The sequence below is a fragment of the Terrapene carolina genome, unplaced genomic scaffold (genome assembly GCF_002925995.2).
Source record: "Terrapene carolina triunguis isolate 2854851 unplaced genomic scaffold, T_m_triunguis-2.0 Scaffold66, whole genome shotgun sequence".
NCBI classification, from domain to species: Eukaryota; Metazoa; Chordata; order Testudines; family Emydidae; genus Terrapene; species Terrapene triunguis.
In genome coordinates this window covers 19,919,956-19,946,010 of record NW_020664417.1, presented here as the reverse complement: position 1 = coordinate 19,946,010, position 26,055 = coordinate 19,919,956, and the positions used below count along the sequence as shown (strand labels likewise).

At 42.4% G+C, this 26,055-nt stretch overlaps 1 protein-coding gene across 1 annotated transcript; it reads right to left on the bottom strand.

Moving 5' to 3' along the window:
- Positions 1–1,459: 1,459 nt before the first annotated feature.
- TMEM184C (transmembrane protein 184C) lies at positions 1,460–23,977 on the bottom strand. The gene is made up of 10 exons (XM_024207596.2): positions 23,633–23,977; positions 18,804–18,934; positions 18,669–18,705; positions 15,591–15,796; positions 10,163–10,237; positions 7,626–7,719; positions 6,654–6,766; positions 5,760–5,859; positions 3,929–4,100; positions 1,460–3,444 (listed from the first exon to the last, which is right to left on the bottom strand). The coding sequence occupies exons 1-10, from the start codon at positions 23,747–23,749 to the stop codon at positions 3,149–3,151; spliced, it is 1,341 nt and encodes a 446-aa protein (XP_024063364.1). The 5' UTR covers positions 23,750–23,977; the 3' UTR covers positions 1,460–3,148.
- Positions 23,978–26,055: the final 2,078 nt, after the last annotated feature.

Below are 26,055 nucleotides of genomic sequence, written 5' to 3'. Positions count from 1 at the left end.
TTTCATCTTGGCTACATAATGGGAGCAGGCTAAAGGATCTGTGAATGTATTTTTTGAATATGGTTTTAATGTCAAAAGGCTCCTGGGAGGTGCTTATGGATAAAATCAAAGTACATAAGCAGGTTGGTATTCTGTTTACTAACTCAATTCAGGTGACATCTTATTGCCAAAATTCCTTTTTCCACTGCAGGCCCCAAGACACTGAAAATGCTGAACATGTGTTTGGATTAGTTTCAAAAAAAGTGTCTTAAATGTAAGAGGGAGGTATTCACCCTGTGGTAGGGTCGAGCCAGGGCTCTACCCTCTGGGACGGAGGGGCGCCACACCGGCTCACTGTAACACAGACAGTCAAAGCTCAGGCCCCTTTCCGCAGGGGCTGAGTGGTCCACAGTTCAGGGAGCTCAGGCCCTCAGGCAGGGCTTAGCAAACACTCAGCTAGCTCAGGCCCTTTGGTGCAGGGGCTGAGCAATAGTCCACAGTTTAAGCAGGCCCAGGATCAGGGCGGGGCACAAACAGTCACAGCTCAGGCCCTTGGATGCAGGGGCTGAGCAACCAATCAACCAAGGAGCCCGGGCCCTGGTTCAGGGCAGGGCACAAACAGTCACGGCTCAGGCCCTTGAACCCAGGGGCTGAGCAAACAGGCAGTTAAGGAGCTCAGGCCCTCTGGTGCAGGGCTGAGCAGACAGGCAGTTAAGGAGCCCAGGCTCCTACACCTGAGCGTTGGGTGAGGGGGAAGCCTGCCACCCCTGAGCGGGGGTGGCAGGGGGGAACGCAGGCCCAACCACTCCACTGCGTTCCAGCCCGGGGCCCTAGCAGCGGTTACTGCCGCTGCTGGTCAGTGGGGGATCCTGACCGAAACACACTGACATCAGCTCACAGGCCACTGCAGCCTGACCGGGGTCGGCTACCCCCGGGCTACTTCCATCTTCCCCGTCGGGGCCTACCTCGTTGGCGACGCCAGGTTCGGGCCAATCTAGCAGCATCGGTTCCTCTGGTGCGGGGCTTGGGGGCCGGTCCGGCAGCTGTCCACCAGGGTAGCTGGCCCGGGGCAGGCTCGGCCAGTCCTCCTCGGGGTAGCGGGCCCGGGGCAGGCTTGGCCAGTCCTCCTCGGGGTAGCGGGCCCGGGGCAGGCTCGACCGGCGTGGTGGGGTGGCAGGCGGCTCACGGCCTGCGGCTGTCTCCCAAGCGGGAGCTCAGCCCAGGATGTCTGCTCTCTCTGCCGGCCCGGGCTTCACTGAGCTCTGCCAGCGGGCTTTTATATTTCCGGGTCGGGGCCGTGACCTCGGAGGGGTGGGCACCAGACCCGGTGGCTCCGCCCACGTTGGGGTTAGGGAAAGTTCGGCCCCCTCCGGGACGGAGGGGCGCCACACCGGCTCACTACACCCCCCCACACCCTACATCCAAGACTCCTTAACTAGATTACAGAAATAAATCAAATAAAATAGACAATGAACACATTTAAATAAAATCTTTATTTGCTTATTTACAATGAAGGTAATGAATCGGCATATTGTAAGTGTGATTTGCTCTCTTTTCTAAGAACTTCAAATACATTAAGTACATACTCCACTTCGGCTATAAAATATGCAGCCTAGTGAATAAGGCAAAATATTTACATAACACTAGTACTGCAAAAAAGCACTTTTAAGATGAATTCACTGTAAGAGTAAGAAGTTACAATTAAAAATCTGTTCTGTAAAGGGTATCAATGCTGGAAAAAAGTTAGTTACAAGTACTTTTTGGTGGAATGTTGCAGATACCACTTTAAAAAGCATCTATGCTGCTCCAGTTTCATTTCTCTATATAAATGTCAAATTGCAAGCATGCAATGCAAATTTGATAGAAAAAATACCCCTCTGGTTTCGTCAGATTTGCAAAAAAAATCCTTAGAACTCTGATATAAATGCCATTATTCTTGATCTGAAGTCGGTAATGTTAGTATCTTCCGTATTACACTACCTACTTGATTTCACTTTAATGAATATCTTACTTTCCCTTCCAATGAGAGGACAAGTTTGCTACTGAATTTGAATGTAGGCTATAGCAGAGGCATAAGATGACAGTATAGCAACAAACAAACAAAATCTATAAATAGACAACTAGACACCTTTCTCTTAAAAATCTTAAACATGTCAAAGTAGGGTAAGTTTATTGCAGTTCTAAGTACAGAAGTCAGTTTCTCCTTCAACTTATGAAATGCTTTTCCTGTTTGACACTTCGCAAACAGTAATTATTCTTACAAGTATGCATGTGAAGTAGGTGTTATTCCCATTTTAAAGACAGAGAAAATGGTGGCAAAATGTAAATTACTTGCCTAGATTTGTGATTAAAATACATTTCTGGCTCACAATCCTCTGCTCAGACCATACCTCTCTAGGAGGCAGCCCAGCAACTCAGGGCTGCCACGCTAAGGATGGCAATTTGGGGTTCTGGGCTCAGTCTCTTACGACTTAGGCCTGTACGGAGAACTTACTTTTTAAAAGGATGCTTTGGCTGATGCCCAGAGACATTGGTGCTCTGTAATGGAAGAGAGGATATCTTAATTAAGCAGTTTCAATTGTGTGTTTGTATAGGGGAAGGTGAAGAAGTCAGTACTCCAGCCACACACTATCCCCAAATTTACAGGGTCACCACCTCATTGGAGAGGTAAACTTAACATAAGAAGTCTCCACAATTCAGTTGCTTAAATTACATTCCTGAAATCAAGTCTCCCAGTTAGCAGCTCTACCTATATCCCACACATTTGAAGAGCAATAGAGTATTTGTTTACAGATATATCTTCTGGGTTAACAGATACCAGTGTAATCTCAGTATAGCACTGCCCTTTTTATGCTAGGTACTATATAGCTTTCTAAATACTTTATCCCTCTTAAGAAATGGATTCTTAAAATCTGTGCTGGAAATTTAAACTACATACATGTTTTATATTCAACTGATACACTATATACTCAAATCCATTATAGAATTTAAACAAATTCAGTATTCAAAACTGAGACTCCAACCACTTACTTTGTTCCTGTTTGTGAGACATGCTGCAGTTTGTCCAGCTATTAACAACCCCTTCAAGAGCAATGGAATACGTAATCATGAAACAATATGGTAGGAAAGCACAGAATAGATTCTTTAGCACACTCAAGTGGAGATGGGTTTAACTTTTATCCAAAGGCTTCTCAGATGTACTATGCCCTGGAACAAGGTAATCCTCATTCTCTTCTGCAACAATAGTGTTATAAATGCCATCAGGTATCGTGGTTGTTGTAGGTGTAGTCAGAGGTGTCACAGTGTGTCCAAACCCCTGGTAGTGGCCGCTCATGGGTGAAGATGGCATAGAAGCAGCATCAGAAATTGGGTCTTGAGTAGATGAAGACAGTAAACTTGTATGTTCGTTTTGTTCATGATCCTCAGCAAAAAATATTTTCCTTGGTTGGCCCAAAACTGTCCTTCCTAAAAGTTGTGCCAAATTAAGAAGTATTATTTATTATTTTTATAGCTCAAACAGCGTGCTAGGTGCTTTGTAGATATTTAGTACAAAATAGTAAGCGTGCTATATGAAACTGGTCTTTGTCTTAATATATCAGACATTGAAGATGAGAGACTTAAGCCATAGTAGAAAAAACAAGTAGTAATGGAAAAAACAATGACTTCAGTGAATCAGAATGAAAACATGCCACTAAATATTCATATCTTTATCTCCCACCCCCTCAAAACATTTACCCCAAAACAAAGTAATAAAAACCAAAATAAAACACACAAACCCTACCCCATCAGAATTTTTATCCCAACAAGGTAGAAGTGCCAAAAACTCTACTATAACCTTCAATTGCTATCAAATTTATGTGGAAGGTGCTCAGATATTGCAGTGACGGGTAGCAATAGAAAACCTTAAGATAAGTATTTTATAAAATTGATGCATCAGCCCAGTACTTACCAACATTTCGAACCTGTTCAGATATATCTGCCCTAATATCAGAAATATCCCACATTGCAAGAAAGGAATCAAAGCATGATCCTTCTTCAGCTTCTTGGACATAAGGTTTATAGGAAAAACTGTAGTGATGAGCAATAGCAGCAAAGAACATCTCCACACAGATGATAAAATCCTGCAACAAGGAGACACACACTTATTCATATCTAGTCCTGCAAGAACATCACCATGACAAAATATGCATTCCTAGATCTCTATTTCCAGTGCAAGACTGGCAGGAACTCCCTCAGCTCTGAAAAACTGATGCTTTGGGCACCGATAGCTGCTCCTTGTGCTCCAGCAGCATTTCAAAAGCCCATGTGAGTCTGGCAGATTGCTTTGACAACTAGGCTTATTACAGCCTGTTCCAATTTGGCACTTTGTGGCATCCAAGCCCATATCCTGACTTGCTGGAAGTAGACACTCAGTAATGAATATCTTTTGAAGAAGTATTCAAAAATGTAGGTATTTTATGTGCAAAAAAAAATGTAAGTTGGGACTATTTAAAATATATTTCTATAATACACATGACATGTGACAAGGTGCTGAGCGTAACGTTCTTCAGCACTCATTCAGGATGACTTGTAGCCTTAATTATGAGTAAGCAGTGTGATTTAGTCATGGAGGCCACGGATGTCACAGAATCCATGACTTCCAGTGACCTCCATGACTTCAGCCTGTGGCGGTTTAAGCTGCAGGGTCTTCCACCGCCCGCGGAGCCAGGAAGCTGCAGGGTACCTCTGGGGTGGCAGAGGGGGAACCTCCAGCCTCCGGGGGTGGCAAAGGAGTACCCCGAAACCCCTAGCTGCTGCACGCAGGTCCTAGCCCTTACACAGCTGCCTGCTTCAGGTGGTATGGGGACCCACATATCCCCATTTTGTGAAGGATATTTTTAGTACAAGTCACAGACAGGTCACGGCTTCCGTGAATTTTTCTTTTTTGCCCATGACCTAAGTTAATTGTAATCTGCACGGCTGCGCCACAGCCTATTTAGTGCCACGCAGGCGCTCAGGGAACCCGCCCGAGGACCTGACGCAGCCATGGGAAGGGCGCCTCTTCCCTGGCTCCGAAATCTGCTGGGGCGACCTGACCTGGACCTGTTGCAGAGCGCCCCTTCCCGAATCCAGCCATGGCCCGGACCTGCGGGGAAGCCCTTATCCTGCAGCCCCAGCCCCCGAGCTGCCGCAGCAGGGAGAGGCATCTCTCCCCTCCAGCCCAGGTGCTGCTGGGTGGAATCCTCTCTCCCTGCCGTAGCCCCGGACAAACTCCTCCTCCACTGCACTGGCACTTTTTGACAGTCCTCAGCCCCACCCCAGAGCCCGCACCCCAACCCTCTGACCCAGCCCTGAGCCCTGGTCTCACCCCAGAGCCTGCACCCCCAGCCGGAGCCCTTACACCCCTGTACCCCAACCCTCTGACCCAGCCCTGAGCTCCCTCCCACACTCCAAATTCCTCGGCCCCACCCCCACCACATGAATTTTGTTATGTGCACCGACATGGAGGTGATGTGTCACACATCACCTCCATATTGGTGCACATAACAAAATTCATTCCGCACGTGTGTGGGAAAAATTAGAGGGAACACTGCCCGTGACCTGTCTGTGACTTTTACTAAAAATATCCGTGACAAAATCTTAGCCTTACTCATAATACTATCCGATATGCAACAGAAATCTGGCTTCTCACATTGGAAACATGAGTTTCTATGAACATGCAATCCTGTTTGTAACTTTCATTTGGAAATACTCTTTACCCCTCTACCAGTTCCCTGTAAACAACAGCTGTGTGTACTTACCTGTAGGCCTGTGGCCACAGCTTCCACACTTTGCCATTCCCAGGTGCGTTTTTCAGAAATAACACCAATTTTCACCAGCAGTGCAATAAGTACAGCTTGCCTATAAAGATTATTTATATTATAGTAGCACCTAAAGGACCCATTATACTAGACACTGTAAAAACACATTTCAAAATAGTCCCTGTCCTAAGCAGTTTACAATCTAAACAGATAAGACAAAGAACAGAGGAAACAGGCACAAAGTAATACATTTTCACATGGGATCACACAAAAGAACAGTGGAAGAGTCTGGACAAAAACCCCAAGCTTCCCAGAGTCCCAGGTTCAGTGCCTCTACACTAGAACACTGCCTCTCATAACAGAAATAGAGCAAGTTATTTGTTAACCTTATGTGACCAAGCACTCAGACTGATCTGCTGACTAGCATACAGAGTTGTGTGTAAGGCTTTGAATACAAAATTCTAGTTTTGTAGGTGAATAAAGTCTCCCACAATACAAAGTTTGCCTAGATACTTTATATTTCTTTTAAATAAGCTTGCTAGTTAAGTCTTTACACTAATTTAAAAGATAACTTTGAATTTCAACAATGGTAGATTTTTGTGGTTTAAACATAAGAACGGCCATACTGGGTCAGACCAATGGTCCATCTAGCCCAGTATCCGGTCTTCCAACACTGGCCAGTGCCAGTTGCTTTGGAGGGAATGAACAGAACAGGGCAATTGAGTGATGCATCCCCTGTTGCCCAGTCCTAGTTTCTGGCAATCAGAGGTTTAAGGGCACCTAGAGCATAAGGTTGCATCCCTGACCGTCTTGGCTGACATCAATGACCTGAACATTTTCAGTTCTACTGCAATAAGCTCTGGAACAAGCAATACTGATTAAACATTTACTTACCAGAAGGAAACAAAAACTACCATCTTCACACAAAGAAACTTGCCAACAGGCTGGATTGGGTTCAGCTCTTCACGCAGTACTTTATAAAAAAGCACAAGGCAATACATCGCAAACTAGAGGAAAAGAAAAATTCTTACCTTTTTACAGTTTTTAAATCATTATGTTTATTTTGCAAGCAGTTATTTTAAAGCAACTGTTTTATTATGTAAAATATGTTATGCAAGAAAAAAGTTAAATAGATTAGAGTTTTTCTTTTGGGTATTTAAGAACTTCTACTTTGCTTATCATTTTAAAGACTACACTTTTTAAAATTTGTTTAAGAAATGTGTCACATTGACAGTCCTAAAGAGTAAAGTCTTCTATCCACAGAATAAGATAAAGCACAGGAAGCCACCATGCAAAGCTCACTGTGTTTCATCACCGGTACAAATGTAACATGGATAGACCATCTCTACTGATATGTGGATAAAATGCCACACCCATTCAGATGTTGAACTCTGCTGAGAGCGCCAACAAGGCTGTCAATTAATGCCAAATGTGTCATTTTTTTATGATGTTCACCAAAAACTGGAATGAGTTCAAATTATTTAACTTAAACTGCAAGGAGAAAACAGTTGCACATGACTTGCTGTGATTACAGACAGACTGGACTTGAATCAGTGATCTAGAGGTGAGAGGCTATATATTACCTTACTAAAACACTAAGCCTTTTAGTTCTCTCTCCACCTAACCACAAAGGCAAATTTTGTATATTTTCTACAGAACTGTCTAATAATGAAGAAATCAAATACTAGAGAATGACATTTTTTCCTTCTATTATGCATGTAGAGGGGATTTAGTAGATATGGTTTTGAGAAGATTTTAATAATTACTATTAGTATTTTGAAACAAAACAAGTTTCAGGTGATACTGACAATATTTTAAAATCATAATTTGAACAAAACACCAAAAAGAGACATTCTTGGTACTCACCAGTTGTGACATGTTGTTAAGGATAACCAAGTAAGTCCAAGCATTTTTGAAGCTAAAGTTTCCTTCATCATATATACCAACCAACTCACAGATTCTGGAAGAAAGTTTGGTATTAACCATTGTACAAGTGAGCCTCTTTTCTAAAAGTGCTGCTAAACTAGTATCCCATTGATCAGCTGTCACAATGTAAAACCTATGCTCACCAGTGCTGAGAGCCTGTACAAGAATGGAAGAAATTACAACTTCCAAAAATTTACATAACATGGCAAAGTTTACGGTAGTACTTCTACAATGGAAAAGGAACTGTGCCTTCAGATCTGGAAAAAAAAACCCACTCATTCAAGTTTTTTCTGGTAAGCAACAGGAGCTTAAGCCAGCAATTTTCTTTTGCAGAATTTGTTTCCATTTAAAGAAATTAAACTGCTAGCCATTATGGTTGTGAAGGTAATCTTTCAAATATGAACCAACTTTAAACTAAAGAAGAATTGTCTGATGCTGCTCATATTTTTGCCAAGCATAAGAAGAGCTAAATTGGTAAAACACTTATTGAAAAGACTGAGGCTTCCCAAGCTCCCTTACCAAGATCCAAGGACAACAGCTAAAAGAAAATCTCAACATTCTCCTTTTTCCTAGCAGCAGCAAATTGGTGGAGCTCGGTTTTTCACCTGGCCACTGTCTCAACTATATATTTCATATCTACCTCAGGTATATAGTAAATTCTTTTGAGCCCTATTACAGGAAGCCTGAACTGAAATACATGTTTACCACCTGCAATGGATTCAACTGTATAGAAAGAGATCCCATCTGTTACCATGTGAAACCTGACATTGACACATTTTAACTGTCCACATACATACAGTAACTCCTCACTTAACGATGTAGTTATGTTCCTGAAAAATGCGACTTTATGCGAAACGATGTTAAGCGAATCCAATTTCCCCATAAGAATAATGTAAATAGCGGGCTTAGGTTCCAGAGAAGTGTTTTTCGCCAGACAGAAGACATTATATACATATACAGTATAAGTTTTAAACAGTTTAATATTGTACACAGCAATGAATGATTGTGAAGCTTGGTGGTGGAATAAGAAGGTGGAATATTTCCCAGGGAATACCTTGCTGCTAAATGATGAACTAGCACTCGGCTGAGCCCTCAAGGGTTAATACGCTGTTGTTAATGTAGCCTCACACTCTACAAGGCCGCATGAACTGAGGCAGGAGGGAGGAAACAATAGATGCAGGGCAGTAGCTGCAAACACTTCCCTGCAAAAACTTAACATGAGGAGGAGCCCATGCTATCCAGCTGGAGCGCACCACTCCCTCCTCCTGACAGCACATGCACGGCTGCACAGGCGCTGACTTTCCAAAGTGCTGGGGAGTGCATGCATGAGTCAGAGAGAGACGTGCATTGTCCCTTTAAGCACGCTGATGCTACTTCAAGTACATTGCCCTTTTAAGCAGATCAGCCAGTTCAGACAGGAAGCAACAGTTTCCAGCTAGCTCCCTCCCTTCTGTCCCTGAGCCCTGTCCCCCTCCTCTGCTTTGTGGAGAGGGGATATGGTACGGAGCAGGGGGGCAGGAGCAGGGGGACATCCTGATATCAGCACCCCTCTCCCCTCAGAAAGCTCTCGGGAGCAGCTCCAAGGCAGAGGGCAGGGCCAGAGCAGCACGGCAGTGCAGTGCGGGGAGGGCCACGTGAACTGCTGCTGGGCAGCTGCCAAGCCACATACTTTACAGGGAATTTAGGGGAGCTGATTGGAGGGGGTTGCCAGCCCCCCCGGTTCTAATCCCCTCAAGGAGAGGCTGCTCTTCCAGAGAATCCTGCAAGCAGTGGACAAAGCAGGCAGCTGCCTAAGGACGTTATAAGGGAGCATTACGCAACTTTAAACAATCTTGTTCCCTAATAGATCAGCAACGTAACAACGAAACAACATTAACCGGGACAATGTTAAGTGAGGAGTTACTGTACAGCTGGTTTAAATAAGGTCTATGCTACAATTCACAAAGGACACAAATATTTGGAAATTACGCAACACTAATAGTAATTACAGTAACTTCAAATTTAACTCAGTTTTTACAGGTGACATTCTTTTATCACCAAGTTTAGGATTTAAAATTATTTCAGATTTCCAGGAGGGCACACAGTCAAATTGCTTGCATGCATAGTTTAACCCACCTTCAACGACTAACATGTAATCTGATTGAGAAATACTCATTTGTCAAAAAAGCAAGGGGAAGCCTGCCCATCCTTTAAGACTTTTCAATTTAGCGTTTTTATAGGGGATTTTATATTTTTCTTTTTTCTGTATCAGAAGTTAAATACTCATTACCTGAGCTCAGAAAATGGTGAGCAGAGGTCACAAAGAAGTCACAGGTTGATATAGTTAAGTCAGCTTCAGCTCCACTTACAACAGAGCAAAACAGAAAAGTTATGCTTTTAGATTCCATCAATTCAAATATAAAAACCAACTGTCATTTCCAGTGTAGCTCAAAGATTATATCCTAAAGACAAGATAAATTCTTTATGAGCATACTTACAGAGCAATAATGGTGGTAAGTGGTCTGACAACAGTGTACTGCAGCACGCCTAGTTTACATCTAAATAATAAAACTCTGCAAACAAACACAGAATTCATCACTTAAGAAACGTAAGAAAAATCAGCTCATGAAAAATCCCTGTCCTTAGTGTTTTCACTAAATTCAAACTTTACTTCAAGCTAATCTACTTCCAGAATGTTTCAGTAATTAGCTCAAATATCATACAACCATTATGCAACAATTCATAGAATCATGGAAATGTAGGGCTGGAAAGGACATTGAGAAATCATCCAGTCCAGCCCCCTGCACGGTGACAGGCCCAAGTAAACCATCCCTGACAGGTGTTTGTCCAACCTGTTTTTAAAAAACTTCCAATGATGGGGATTCCACAAGATTCCTTGGAAGCCTATACCAGAGCTTAACTAGTTTTTCCTAATATCTAACCTATCTCTCTCTTGCTCCAGACTAAACCCATCACTTCTTGTATACCTTCAATGGACATAGAGAACAACGGATCATTATCTTCTTTATAACAGCCCTTAACATATTTCAAAATTTATCAGGCACCTCTCCCCGCCCCCAGTCTTCTTTTCTCAAAACTAACCATATTCAGCTTTTTAACCCTCTCCTTATAGGTCAGGTTTTCTAAACCTTTTATCATTTTTGTTGCTCTCCTCTGGACTCTCTTCAATTTGTCCACATCTTTTCTGAAGTGTGGTGCTCAGATCTCGACAGAGTACTTCAGCTGAGCCCTCACTAGTACCCAGTCGAGTGGGACAATTACCTCCCATACCTTTTAAACAGCACTCCTCTTAATACACCCCCGAATATTATTAGTCTTTTTCAATGATTTGTTAATCATTCAATTTGTGATCCACTATAACCCATATATCCTTTTCAGCAGTACTAGCACATAGCCAATTTTTTTCTCTTTTGTAGATGTGCATTTGAATTTTTCCTTCTGAAATGAAGTACTTTGCACTTCGAAGTACTTTGAATTTCATCTTGTTGATTTCAGACCAATTTTCCAATTTGTCAAAGTCATTTTGAATTCTATTCCTCCAAAGGGCTGGGCAACCCTCCCAGCTTGGTGTCATCTGCAAATTTTATAAACTTACTCTCCAGTCCACTATCCCAGTCATTAATGAAAATATTGACTAGTACCAGACCCAGGACTGACCCCTGTGGAATCCCACTAAATTCCTGCCCCCAGTTTGACAGCAAACCATTGATAGCTACTCTTTAAGTATGGTCTTTGTATCAGCTGTACACTCACCTTAAGAGTAATTTCATCTAGACCACATTCCCATAGTTTGCTTATGAGAATACCATGTGGAGCTGTATTAAAAGCCTTACTAAAAAATGAAGATATATTACATCTACTACTTTTCCCCCATCCACTAGGCCAGTAATCCTCTTAAAGAAGGAAATTAGGTTGCTTTGGCATGATTTGTTCTTGACAAATCCATGCTGGCTACTCCTTATAACACTATTATCTTCTAAGTGCTTACAAAGTGATTAATAATTTGTTCCAGTATCTTTCCAGATATCGTAGTTAGACTGACTGGTCTACGATTCCCTAGATGAAGATAGGTACTATGTTTTCCTTTCTCTAGCCTTTGGGGACCTCACTCATCCTCAAGGAACTCTCAAAGATAATTGCTACAGGTTCTGAGATCGCTTCAGCTATTTCCTTAAAGTACCATCAGATGAATTTAATCAGGCCCAGACGACCTGAATACATTCTAACGTATCTAAATATTCTTTAACCTGTTCTTTCTCTATTTTGATTCATATTCCTTCCCCCTTGTCATTAAAATTAATTGTGTTGAGTGGTCACCGATTAACCTTTTTAGTGAAGACTGAAGCAAGAGGCATTAAAGACCTTAGCTGTCTTCATGCCATCAGTTATGAGCTCTCCTTCCCTGCTAAGCAGAGGACCAACACTTTCCTTTGTGTTTCTCTTACTCCTAATGAATTTAAAGAACTTCTTTTATTGCCTTTTATGTCCCTTGCTTTTTGTGTTTTAGCCTGATTTTGTTCTGACATGCTTGTGCTATACTTTTGTACTCCTCCTTAGCAATCTGTCCAGGTTTCCACTTCTTTTAGAATTCTTTTTGATTTTTCAGATCCTAATGGAGCCATAATTGGCCTCTTACTAGTATTCCTACCTTTCCTTCACATCAGGATAGTTTGCAATTTTGCCTTTAATACTGTCTCCTTTTGGAACTGCCAAGTCTGCTGAACAACTTTTCCCTTAGATTTTCTTCCCAAGGGATCTGATCTCTGAGTTTGTTAAAGTCTGCTTTTTTAAGTCCATTATCTTTATTCTGCAGCTCTCACGCCTTCATTTTCATTATCACTTTCATCCAAATTGTGTCCCATACCTTCAGATTTACTACCAATTCTTCCCTATTGTATCAGAATCAAGTCTAAAATGGCTGTCCCCCTAGTTACCTCCGCCACTTTCTGGAACAAAAAATTGTCCCCAATACATTCCAAGAACTTATTAGAAATTTTGCATTTTGCCCTATTATTTTTTCAATGGATGTCTGGGTCATTAGAGTCCCCCATTACTATCAGGTCCTAATGTTTTGGATATTTCTGTTATTTGTTCTAGAAATGCCTCATCCACCTCCTCTTCCTGAGTGGTGATCTATAGTAGACCTGTACTATGATGTCACCCTATTTTTTTAACCCTTTATATCTTTACCCAGAGACTCTCAACTGGTCTACCTCCCACCTCCCTCTGGATCTCAGAACAAATGTACATATCTGTAACCTCCAAGGAGATTACCTGGATTCCTGGGGCTCTGTCTGCTGGCAGCTGAGAGAGAGGCACATTGTCCCTGGTAGGGAGGGGGAGCCAAGGCAGACTCAGAGTCTGCCCAGCAACCAATAGGTAGCTCAGGAAAGGGGAGAAGCCATTTTTGAGTCAGTCTGGAGCCAGCCAGGGCAAGGGCAGGACTGGCTGTGTGGGGAGCTGGCAAGTCCCAGGCCTGCATGCAGGGTTCCTCCTGAGAGCTGGCCTCTAGGGACCTGACAGCAAGATCCCTCAGCAGGGTTTTTCCTTCTCCACTGATGATTCCCAGTTTGTACAGTTTTGCTGGGAAACTCCCCCAGCCAGGCTGAGTTAGCCCTCCAGCTCCCTAGGTGAGACCAGTCACCACGTGGTCAGCTCTGCTCTGTCTGCTAGTCCAGGGCTGCTGCCTGCTGTGTGTGTGTCTGGACGCTGGGCTAGGAGACTACAGTTTGGATTTTAGTACAGTTGTGTAATCTGCACCTTGAGCCCTGCACCCCTTTGTGGTAAGGGGAAATCCTGGGACCGAAGCAGCCTGATTCCTGCCAGCAGAGATCAGCCCCTCTGCAGTGACTGAGGAGTTCAGAGTCATCTCTGAACCTGAGGATCATTCATGGAGTTTGAGAGTGCACCATCTTTTAGTCAGTCAGAGAATTTATTTTGGGGACCCCCTACTCCCTGAACTGTGTCCTCAAGACAGGGAGTAAGGGTTTGGGGATTTTATAACCAGCTGCATATTAAACCTGTGGAGGGACTTACACCTCCTCCTACTTGTGAGTCTTTTGGGCTGTACTGAACTCAGTAAGCCACACTGCTAAACCACAGCAGAGAAGAATTTTGTAGTCATAGATCATCAAGGGCCCCAACAAAGTACGCATACCAATGGGACACTAATCTTATATTTGCTACATCAGGTCACGTGATAGGGGAAGTCATGGGTATTATCAGCGTGGGCACCGGTGACCCTAAAAATAGTGTTTTACCTTGTTATGTTACATTTGTCTCCTGTTTAATATAATTATTGTGTTGAATATATTGTATATTGGTGTTATTTCTTGGAAGTCTCCAACTATCTGGCAAGTAAGTGGGGATTACCCTGTGGTTAGAATTTTCCTCCCAAGCTGCCCTGGTGACCCTGCCAGGAAGGAGTGATGGGGGTGGAGGCACTGCCAAATAAATTCATAGGAAAAAATAAAGAGACACCCTGCTAAGTGGGTGGTGGGATCCAGAAGAACCCAAACCTGTCCATCAACACCTGTAAGCAGATTGGCATTAAAGAAGGTAATCGGGTGGAGAGGGTGTGCTACATAGCCTTGATGTATAATCCAATACCTCCTCTCATTTTACCCTGCCTGTCTTTTCTGAAAAAAGCTATACCTCTCTACACCAATATTTCAGTCATGAGATTTATCCCACCAAGTCTCTGTGATGACATCATGCATTACACAATGGCAGTAGCTCTCAATCTTTCCAGACTGCCATACCCCTTTCAGGAGTCTGATTTTGTCTTGTGTACCCCAAGTTTCACCTCACTTAAAAAACTTGTAACATCAGACATAAAAATACAAAAGTATCACAGCACACTATTACTGAAAAATTGCTTACTCTCATTTTTACCATATAATTATAAAATAAATCAATTGGAATAGAAATACTGTACTTACATTTCATGTATAGTAAACAAATCAGTATAAACAAATCATTGTCTATGAAATTTTGGTTTGTACTGACTTCTCTAGTGCTTTTTATGTAGCTTGTTGTAAAACTAGGCAAATATCTAGATGTGTTGATGTACCCCCTGGAAGACTTCCGATTATCCCAAGGGGTACACGTACCTCTGGTTGAGAACCACTGCACTATGGAATATAGACTGGCAGATTGTTTTATTTCACCCTACAGAACATTGACATATAGAAAGAAATATTCAATGCTTCCTTTCCTTCAGCCACAAAAAACCTGACTATTACACAGCACAATAGAGTTCTATTTCAGATGTGTTATAGGATACAGTCACTACCGATGTCAAAACATTTGCTTAGTCATAAAACAAAGTCATTCTGAAAAACTCATGATATTTCAGCTTTATCAAAATATCAAACAGGAGAAAGAGGGCATATTATTCATCAGATGAAGCAACCAGAAACATCAGTTAGTGGGCCAAATCCTGCTCATCTTACTCACATTAGTTGTTGAAGTGAAGTCAGTGAAGCTACACTGCATGAGTAAGTCTACAGTAACAGGATTTGGCCCCTGCTCTAGGGTACTGCTGGAAAATAGTGTGCCCCAAAAAGAGGCAAATTCAAGAGAAGCACCTGTTCTCCATGATGAATGTTGCTTTCATACCTATTTTTGGAAAATAAGGAAGTCTCTTTCAGTATCATATAAGTTAATTAGTTATCATCTAAAAACATCTAATTCTGTAATGTTTACAGCTAATTGAAAAGACTTTCCACAACCAGCTCAGAAGTGGTAAACCAAACCCTTTGTACTGTGTGCACATTGTAAATTGACTTAGCTAGGTAGCATCAACTATAGTACTAAATATGAGCAACAGTATCTTCTGTATCAAAGTACACAGTATTAACCATTGAAGATATCATTAATATAAAGATACTATAATGTACTTACTCTCCCATAGCCCATGATGGACAACAACAAAGGGGAGGTAGATGTCTCTGCTGATCTTTGGCTTCTATGATTAATACCAGATTTGGATACCGGTTGGTTAAATAATTTGAAAGGAATACCATAAAATTGTAGATGACGTATGCTTCATAGCATTCTCTACAGGTATCCACATAAATTGCAATGTTGGGATATTTCAAAGCTATCCACTATAAGAAAACATGGAGACATTAAAAAGTTGCATTCAAGTAAAACAAATGAATCCAAGTATAGACTGAATACTTTTCATATAAATTACTTTTATGGACCGTATCCCTGGCATACCCAAAAAGTATATAAGCAACAGTATGTCAAAGTAATTGAAAACTGTGTATTATACAAGGGAGGGAGTTAAAGTTGCACTTTTTCATTCCATAAACGGGCACTATTTGGCTAGACAATACCCTACCGTTGTTGCCTAATACCTCAGTCAAAGCTTAGAATTTCCTGTCTAGCGGACACCTGGTCTGAGAGTCCCACAATATTGATTTATTCTCCCATGGGCTTTGTGAGAAATAGCATTATTGCCATTTTACATATGGGAAACTGAGGCACAGATTACTTACTACACAGATTAAATAGCTTGCCGAAGGTCACACAGGGGAAGAGTTAGAACATTGAACTGAACCCATATCTGAGTCCCAGTCCAGCAATTTAATCACAAAAGCATCCTTCTTTTTCAAAAAAGCTAAAACAGATTATGAAGTGCAGAGAATTAAGGCCAACCAGTGAGAGTCTGAAACAGACCTTGTGACATCCTGACTCCCATTCTTTTTCTCATTGCCCAACAGTAAGCAGTAGCAGGCTCTCTTTTGCCAGGTATGACATTCCCCCAAACATTTGGAAAGGAGTCCCAATTGTTCTGCAGTACTAGAGGACTTAGAAGCTGTATGTATGCATTCTAGTGCAGCCTACCTTCACTGTTTTAGGAAGTGCTATAGACCAGTAGCATTTTTTAGTATATGAACGAAGTTCAGTTTTCAGAGGTTCATAGCTCTGTCAAAAAAACAATTTTCCCTAATATATCCAAGCACTTTGAAGTGATGGCTATTTCCATGAAAATTTCAACTGTCTACTCCCCCGTTTAAGGGTTGGAGCTCTTAAAATAAGTTGCAAGTTTTTAATGTGAAAAGTATGTTTCACACAGATACCCTGTAACTCCACAATAAAGACTTTTGTTTAATGTAAATAAGAAATCTTACTCCAAGACAAAGTTTCAGAAATTTATAAGCAACCAAAGACAGAGGATTAGACTAGAAATTATGCAACTGTATCTTAAAAGGAGCCATATTTATGTACTTATTTGGGGTTTATTCCCAATTTTGCCACCCACTTGGCTGCCAGTCTCTGTGCTTCAGTTAGACCATCCATAACGTGGGTATAAGTTTTAAAATATGCTAGTCACATTTCTAAAGATACCCACTACCTTTTACACAGCTGAGACATATTTGTAGCAGACAAGTCATGGAACAACATGAGCTATAACAGTATTGGTTTAAATAACTAATAACTTCCATTAGGTTCTGCCTTCCTGCTCTTTGCAGATATAAGCTGTCTGAAATATTCATGTTTGGGCTGAAGTTTTCTAAACTTGGTCTCTACCCAAAGGCACATTTTTTGTAGAAGTCTGAGCAAAATCCCCTTCAGTTAAAGAGGGGGAAGAGACATAATTTCTTATTCAAAAAACCCCAAGTCTAATTTTTTTGTGTATCAAAAACACTGAAGAAACTTGACAAGAACACAATTCTTCAGTGAGGACATCATATTTGTGATTTTTTGCAAGGCAAAAATCTACAGTAATTATCCTCTGCCACTCCTTCTCATGCTATTTCTCTTCACAGAACATCCCAGCTAGCCTCTACTGCTGTTCCCTCCCTCCTTGGTCAGCTAGCTCCTTTGCTTGGTCACTCCACATTCCTCTCTTGAAAAGAGATTAAGAAATGGAAGAATTAAGTCCTTTGACTGTAACACAATGTACTACCAGGATGGATCTAGAATAGCTATTGTGACCCTGTAGTATCTGAAAGGGATTTGGAACGTTGCTTGGCTCTGCTAACAGAAACGGTGTATTGTGCAATATACTTATGGGGAACCAAAGGAGTGCACTCATGAAGATAGCGTCTACTAACAGAGGCTGACATGTGGGGTTCCGCTGTGTACAATATCATGGTCGGATGGCTTAGGATCCTTTGGTACTGATGGTTTTGTTTTCTTCCAAGAATGGAGAACAGTACTTTCAGTGGGATCTTAGGCTGCTCTTTTTATTCTCCAAGGGGAAAGGAGCCAATGAAAGCCTTATAGTATTCACAAATTCTGAGTATCTGGAACCAGGTTAGGCTGCTAGAGCCTCCTAGACCAGCAAGATTTGGGGACTGATTTAGCACTCTTTGCGAGCTCTTGGAGTGAAGGTGCTGTAGATTGCATGTTGCAAAAGATACTATTTTTCCTCCAAGCATGCCAGACACCTCATAGGTGTGTCCAGATTGGGGAATACAGCATGACAAGAAGCACCCCTCTTGAATCAGGCCTTCTATCTCCTTTGGATCTGTGAACTCATATCAAAGTGCAGGAACTAATAAAGCTTAAAAGAAATATCTTTATAAATAAAAACAAAAATCCTATCAAAAATTATGAATCCTGACTTATTAATAAATATAACTAAGGCACAGAATCTCTGACGAAGCTAGAGAGGTTCCTGGTCCGTCTGGTACTGCAGTTGAAAAGAACCGAGGAGGACAGCGCGCCACTCCCCTTTTACAATCTTGCCCTCAGAAAGTTCAGGAACAGTGAGGGGAAGGCTAGGAGGGTGCATGAGAGTTCTCCACCAGTCACTGCTAGGTTCCATCACCAGAGCTGCATTGTTGGCACACCCCACGAGTAGGAATGTGCAGAGGCCATTTGAAAAACTATCAGGTTTATAGCAATGATTTCACATTAGCATTGTTTCTGTGAAGTGTTACACTGGTTTCCATTTCCCCCAGAGCAAGCAAAATACAATAGTTCAGTGAATTCCAAATTAGAAACTGGAAAGAATACACTTACGCTGTCTAAACTGTAAATCGGCACCATCCATAGAATCCTGTATTGATGACAAAAGAACATCTGAGATTATTGCAAGTATTTTCATCACCAGGAATGAAATTTAATATTAGCAGCAAAGAATATGTAAAGTGTTACCTTATTATTGGTTTCTGTAATTCAGGTTGAGTATAATGAACTAAGTGTTGCAATATATCCCAGAGAGAAATTGGTATAGTCATCAGTAGAAAAATTCCAGCAATAAACCATGCCTTGGTATGAATTCCAACCTTAGAAGGGAGAGAAGGAAGAACAGCACAAATACAAAAAATGTAATGTTAATTTACTGTACCTGTATCACTACCATTTTAATCAGTTTTTGAAGTATGGGTTTTTTAAATGATACAACAGGATTACGCACTGAACATATAAAATAAAGCGTAAGAGCGGGAATTCAGCAAACATCCGTGAGAGTGAAACTGGTGTGTTTAAGTGTTTAGAAGTGTTGCGCATCAGGAAATAAGAATTGCCAAATTAAAATCAAAGCATCTATATTGATACATGGGAGAAACAAAACCAAAGATAGAAATATTGATAGTTGTTCAGTTATGAGACTAATCCAGCGAGTGATCCCACATTAAGTTCCCTTTGGTTCTTCTTCTCATACAGTAGGGGATGCCAACCAACGAAAAGAAACAACTTTATAATAAATTAAAGTTGTTAATAAAATTAATAATGGAAGGAAATTAAAATGAATATGGGAAATATGATTGCAACTAATAGAGAAAGTAGATGTATTACACAATGTAAAAGGTAAATTAATGATACAATAATTGATTATATAAAAATAAATTCTAAAACTATCAAAAAATAAAAATTAGCATAAAAATTAATTAAAATCAGAGGAAACAATACCACAAAGCAAGTGTATGTTCAACAAGGAACTACAACTAAATAACAATATTATTATATTTAATTTATGACATAATGTCACTTTAAGGAATCAATTAAAAGAGCACAGTACTCAACTGAGATAGACAACACTCCAAATCTTTAATGTAATTTAACAACCATACTTAATGAATGAGTATAGAATAAGAATGGCCATACTGGGTCAGACCAAAGGTCCATCTAGCCCAGTATCCTATCAACCAACAGTGACCAATGCCAGGTGTCCCAGAGGGAGTGAACCTAACAGGTAATGATCAAGTGATCTCTCTCCTGCCATCCATCTCCACCCTCTGACAGAGGCTAGGGACACCATTCCTTACCCATCCTGGCTAATAGCCATTAATGGACTTAACCTCCATGAATTTATCTAGTTCTCTTTTAAACCCTGTTATAGGCCTTCACAACCTCCTCAGGCAAGGAGTTCCACAGGTTGACTATGCGCTGTGTGAAGAACTTCCTTTTATTTGTTTTAAACCTGCTGCCCATTAATTTCATTTGGTGGTCCCTAGTTCTTATATTATGGGAACAAGTAAATAACTTTTCCTTATTCACTTTCTTCACACCACTCATGATTTTATATAACTCTATCATATCCCCCCTTAGTCTCCTCTTTAATCTCTCCTCATATGGGACCCTCTCCAAACCCCTAATCATTTTAGTTGCCCTTTTCTGAACCTTTTCTAATGCCAGCATATCTTTTTTGAGATGAGGAGACCACATCTGTACGCAGGTTTCAAGATGTGGGTGTACCATGGATTTATATAAGGGCAATAAGATATTCTCCATTTTATTCTCTCTCTTTTTTAATGATTCCTAACATCCTGTTTGCTTTTTTGACTGCCGCTGCACACTGCGTGGACGCCTTCAGAGAACTATCCACGATGACTCCAAGATCTCTTTCCTGATTAGTTGTAGCTAAATTAGCCCCCATCATATTGTATGTATAGTTGGGGTTATTTTTACCAATGTGCATTACTTTACATTTATCCACATTAAATTTCATTTGCCATTTTGTTGCCCAATCACTTAGTTTTGTGAGATCTTTTTGAAGTTCTTCACAGTCTGCTTTGGTCTTAACTATCTTGAGCAGTTTAGTATCATCTGCAAACTTTGCCACCTCACTGTTTACCCCTTTCTCCAGATCATTTATGAATAAGTTGAATAGGATTGGTCCTAGGACTGACCCTTGGGGAACACCACCAGTTACCCCTCTCCATTTTGAAAATTCCTATCCTTTGAGATCGAAGAGAACAACTTCAAATCAGGTGGTCACTGTAAGCTCAATGCTAAATTTTTATTGTACTTCTAATTATTGTTTCAATAATAATAGCCACAGGATGTATATATATTGAATAGAACAGCCTCAATACCATAAAGGTTGTGTAGGGTTAGTTAGCAGGTGTTGAAGGTTTGAAGTTACTGTCCAGTGCAATGGTATGAAGCTGAGGCTTAAGTCGAGCAAGGTAAGGTGTGCTTAAGAAGCATGGTGGGATGAGACAATGAAGTCCCAGGGACTATATAGAGAGGAAGATAACATTTCTGAGAGAAGCTTTTACATGTGAACACAGAATGGTCAAATTTAAAATGCAAAAAGGAATATAGAAATGCAACTTGCTCTCAGAGCTTGGGTAAAACAAGGAAATTTTAGTTATAATCTAAGAAGGAACACAGTTGTCTGACTAGTGAGAACTCACAATTTAGAATGAATTCTGATAGTTAGGAACACTTATAAACAGGTTAAGTTTATCCCTCAGGGGGGAGGGATAGCTCAGTGGTTTGCGCATTGACCTGCTAAACCCAGGATTGTGAGTTCAATCCTTGAGGGGGGCCACTTAGGGATCTGGGTCAAAAATCAGTAATTGGTCCTGCTAGTGAAGGCAGGGGGCTGGACTCAATGACCTTTCAAGGTCCCTTCCAGTTCTATGAGATAGGTATATCTCCATATATTATTATTATTATTTATAAATAGAGAAGAAAGCATTTCATGATGTGGAAAACAAACGTAAGGTTGAAGTAAGGTAGAAATTATGAGAACTTATTTTCTCTCACTCACACAGCATAAACAGCAGGCAGTGAAAGTGGAGGAAAAAAAACCTGAGCTTACTTGTCTTTTACTCACTTAAGACCGGTCTACACTACAGTTAGGTCAACATAAGACAGCTTATGCTGACCTAATTATGTCAGTGTCTATATTACAGCTTTCCTCCCACCAACACCAACATAACTCCACCTCCATGAGAGGTGTAAGGCTTATGTCGGTGTAGTTAGGAGGACAGTGTCTGTGTAGACTGCCTCCCTTTACAGCAGCTGTTGGTTCTCTTGTCAATTTCATGGCAGGAGCTGTGAAATTGACAAGGAAGCTGGGCAGCTAGAGCCCAGCTGAACCCTGCTCTGGGCTGGGAGCCAGAATGGACCCCACTCCCAGCTCGGACTCAGGGGCAAGAAGCCCTTGTGGCTCCCCGCTACCCCTGGCTCCTAGCTGGGAACAAGAAGCCCCGGCGGCTTTGGACTCCGCTCCCAGTTGGGAGCCAGGGTGAGAAGCCCCGGCGCCCATTCCCTCTGCTGGGAGTCAAACAGCCCTGTCAATTTCAAAAAGAGGGAACAGGGTAGAGGGGCCAAGAAGCCAATGCAGCTGGACCCCCCTCCCCAGGGTTGAGAAGCCCAAGGTGGCTTCCCTCAGCTCCGGCAAGGAACGAAGAGGGGAGAAGCCCTGGTCTCCCAGCTCTGCTGGCAGCTCCCAGGAGGGAGTCTGGCTGCCCTACAGGCTCACAGCAGGCTGCCTCTTCTTTGGCTTCAACAGAAATCAGTCTTTATTAAAGTGGATTTCTAGTTTAAATGAAGGGTTATTTTATATATATATATATATATATATATATATACATACACACACACACACACACACACACACACACACACCCCACCACGTGAGCCAAATGCATACTAAATTCATGTCATAGACAGGTTTCAAACCTGTTTTCTTTTATTTAAAAAAAAGTTGACTTTTTAAAGATTTATTTGATTAGACTATTAAACTCGTATAAAAAGCTTTGAAACTTGTTCAGCATGTTGCATTGACAGACTCCCATCCAAGCTTGAGTGGCAAATGACATCACTTTTAAAGGGAAACAGTCAACTTAATCACTTATGCCTGAATGTTTAATTCACTATTGTTAAAATACCTAATACTATTGATCCTGAAGGAGAACAGAGAAAAATATTGTCTTCCATTGTTTACTTTGTGCTTTTATCAGCCCTTGAATACAGTTAGTTTTCACAGTTTCCATTCAGTCATTCATGTGCTACTGTTTGTGTTATCTCTAAATCCACAAAAATTGGCATAGCCTCAAGAGAAGGTAGTAACTTTAATTATTTTTTTTACTTAGCAGATTTTGAGTCTGTGTCCTTTCATATGTGGATACTAGCACTAGGTAGAAAAAAATAAGACTTTTGAAAGAGCTGGACTTCATAGTTAATAGGCCTTACATTGGGAACTTTCAATTAACTTTTCTGATGTCACTTTCTTTTTATGACATCACTCAAACTATAAATCTACAGACAGGGTTTATAAATAAGATTTTGTATTTATGAAGGTAACATTAGGTTTAACTACAAGGAGTAAATAAGAGGAAATGAGCCTCAAGATGATTGTTTTGAGCAAAACATCAGATTCGTCGCTGGACCAAATGCAAGACTGAAATAGGAGAACTGTTGCCAAGATGCACAGCGTGGGCGCCCTTGTGGACAGGAAAGTGATAGGATTATACACGCAGTTTTACTCATGGCAGTTGAAGGTGTGAACGTTAATTTTGTTTTCAAAGCCCAGCGCTCTGTGCTGAAGCCAGCCTAGCAAACGGGGAAACCCATCGGCGTGTATACAAACCAGGCGAGCCCATGCTAAGGCTACAGCCTTGTTTGTTTATGTCGTGCCCGGAGCCACGCCGTGGTGCTGCCACTCTCGCCCAGCCAGGCCCCGCACGCGCGCACCCCAGCCCCTCGGTTCTCCGCGGGGAGGGAGGGAGGCAGCGGGGGCCGCTTACCTCCAGCTTCTGCAGCTCCCACACGCACAAGGGAACCGCCACCAGCAGCCCCACAACGTAGAGAACAACGACCAACGGCCGGATCCACCTCCGCCAGTTGCCGCAGGTGCACGGCATGGTCCCGACAGAGAGCGGGGCGCGGCGCCTCCCTGTCTCCACTACCCACGGCTCCGGCGCGGCGGGCTCAGGTGCTGGGAGCCGGCCTGGAGCCCGCGAGCGGCGGGGACACCACCGGCCGGGACTCGCCGGGTGGCCGGCCCATCTCACCGCCCCCGGCGGGACGCAGCCCGGACCTACCCCGCCTCCTCAGTCAGGGTCTCGGCTCCAAGCAACCCCTAGCACCGCTTCCGCCCCTACGCCTAACCACACTTCCGGCTCCTGGCTCAACCACGCCGCAGTCCAGCGCTGATTGGCTGCCTGTGCGGCGTACCTTTCACTATCCCGCCCTTCTTGTTCTCTGATTGGGCAGCAAAAACGTCAGTCCCTGGGGTGGGGGGGGTGTCGATTGATCCATGAATCAGTGATTTGTTTATACTGTACGTGCTTTTACCCTTCCTCCACGCTGGCCTCTCGCACCTGCTTCCCCCCCATCGCTCCAGAGTATTGGTCTGTCCTAGCTCCTCCCAGTCGCAGGCCTCAGAGCATTGCTCTCGGCCGTTCCCTCCTCGCCGGCGGCGTCTGGCCGTTGCTCGGGCAGGAGAGCGGGGCAGCGCCTGCCCTAGGGGGCCCCTGCTCCCCCCGGGCATTGCCACCGTATGCTCAGAGCGGGGCATCCGCCAGCAGCAGGGCCGGCTCTCGGGGTGACTTGTTAAGTGAGAAGGGGGAGGTGCTTCCTCGAGAGAGGTGATTGTGGCCGCTTCCCTCCAGGATGGAGCTTGGTCTACATACAGCCTGTTTGGGGTTAAATCCCTTGTGTTCACTTACTGCACAGTTCAGTAGTAGGGAGGTGCCACTATGGAGACGTGGTTGTTGTTTTTCTTTTTAACACTCTTACATTGTTTAAAAGAAAGTGGGCTGGTTTGTCAGTCCTCTTATTAAAAGACAGGCTCAAATCACAATTGCCTTGCACTGTAGACAGCCATAAAGGCCTTGGCTAGATTAGGGTTGAGCATATGTTGTTAAATTGCTTTACCCAACTAACAGTTTCTAACCCTCTGGTCAAGAAGACAAGGAACTTAAACACATGCTAAACTCCTGCCAGATTTTAATTTGAGCAGTGTAACATGTTAAGGGAGGCAGGCTTTATTTACGTTTGACTTTTTTAGAAGGTGGTAGTTAACACTGGCTAACCTTTCAGCCTTTTATCCTAAATTAGATAATGTTTAAATGAGTACAAAAGGTACTGGGTAAGCAAATTGGGGGCTAAATCTTTTTATCACTACTGGTAATTTGTGGGCACATGTTTTCTTGCATCACAGAGAGTAGGAGCTGGGAATGCACTAAGGGATTAATCCTGCAAATGTTTACCCACATGAATACTTCCACTCAAGCTACATATATAAGGATTGGTTGGATTTGATCCTAGCTTTGCATTGTGCAAATTGTGTTTCCGAACACTCATGTTCTCCTGGCATTTAGGCATTGGGGGAGAGAATTTCATTTCACAACATAACATGGCAGCAGGAAAACCAGAAACATGTCAAACTGCTTAGCCAGAGGGGAAGCTGGTAATATGGAGAGCTGACTGTGCTCTGTTTTCCTCCCACCACCCTAGATTTAAGGAACAAAGCAACCTAAAATACCAAAGACTACATCCTCAATAATTTACACAGGTTTCCTAACATGAGAAGAGGAACGAGAAGAGAGGGGTTGAAGCCTGAGGCAGGAGCCATTGCTGTCCAGAGGATGCAAGGAGAAAGGGGTGGTAAGTGGCAGTAATGGGCTTCCACACAGATGACTCTCCCTGTATGCCTCCCCCACAAAAAACTCAACACAAAACACCCCAAACTATATGGATTACTAACATCCAGGCATTTTGGTTCAAAATCACCAGCAGCTTCTGCAGTGGACTGGAGAATCAACCCCCCAATGGATAAATGAAAAGGGTAACTGCACATTCCAAGATCTACAAAGGTACTTAGGCACCCAAGTCCCTTTTTTAGGTGCCACTGCAATCCACAAAATTCCTGCTTGGCTACCACCTAAACTTGTAGATGCCTAAATTTACTTGGCACCTATTTTTTTTCCTCTGGGCATGAGCATGACAGCCTCACTCTATGTGCCCAGGCACCTATCTCCTGCATAAGCCCCAGAGAGAGTGAGTCACAAACTGAGAACGACAGGTGTTCAGATGCATGCAGGGGCCTGCCTACTAGATTATGCTCCTCAGGCAAGTTCATACAAAGCAGCTGGGGAGGGGGGAAAGAGAGAGGAGTCTTTACCCTATATAATCTTTACCTTAGTTCAGGGGTCGGCAACGTTTG

Excerpts from the sequence above, each read along its gene's own strand:
- TMEM184C (XM_024207596.2), bottom strand. The coding sequence starts at position 23,749 with ATGCCGTGCACCTGCGGCAACTGGCGGAGGTGGATCCGGCCGTTGGTC. Across the intron at positions 15,797-18,668 it reads CGATTTACAGTTTAGACAGC|TGGATAGCTTTGAAATATCC; the intron begins GTAAGTGTATTC and ends GTTTTCTTATAG. Across the intron at positions 4,101-5,759 it reads CTGTGGCCACAGGCCTACAG|GATTTTATCATCTGTGTGGA; the intron begins GTAAGTACACAC and ends TCCTTGTTGCAG.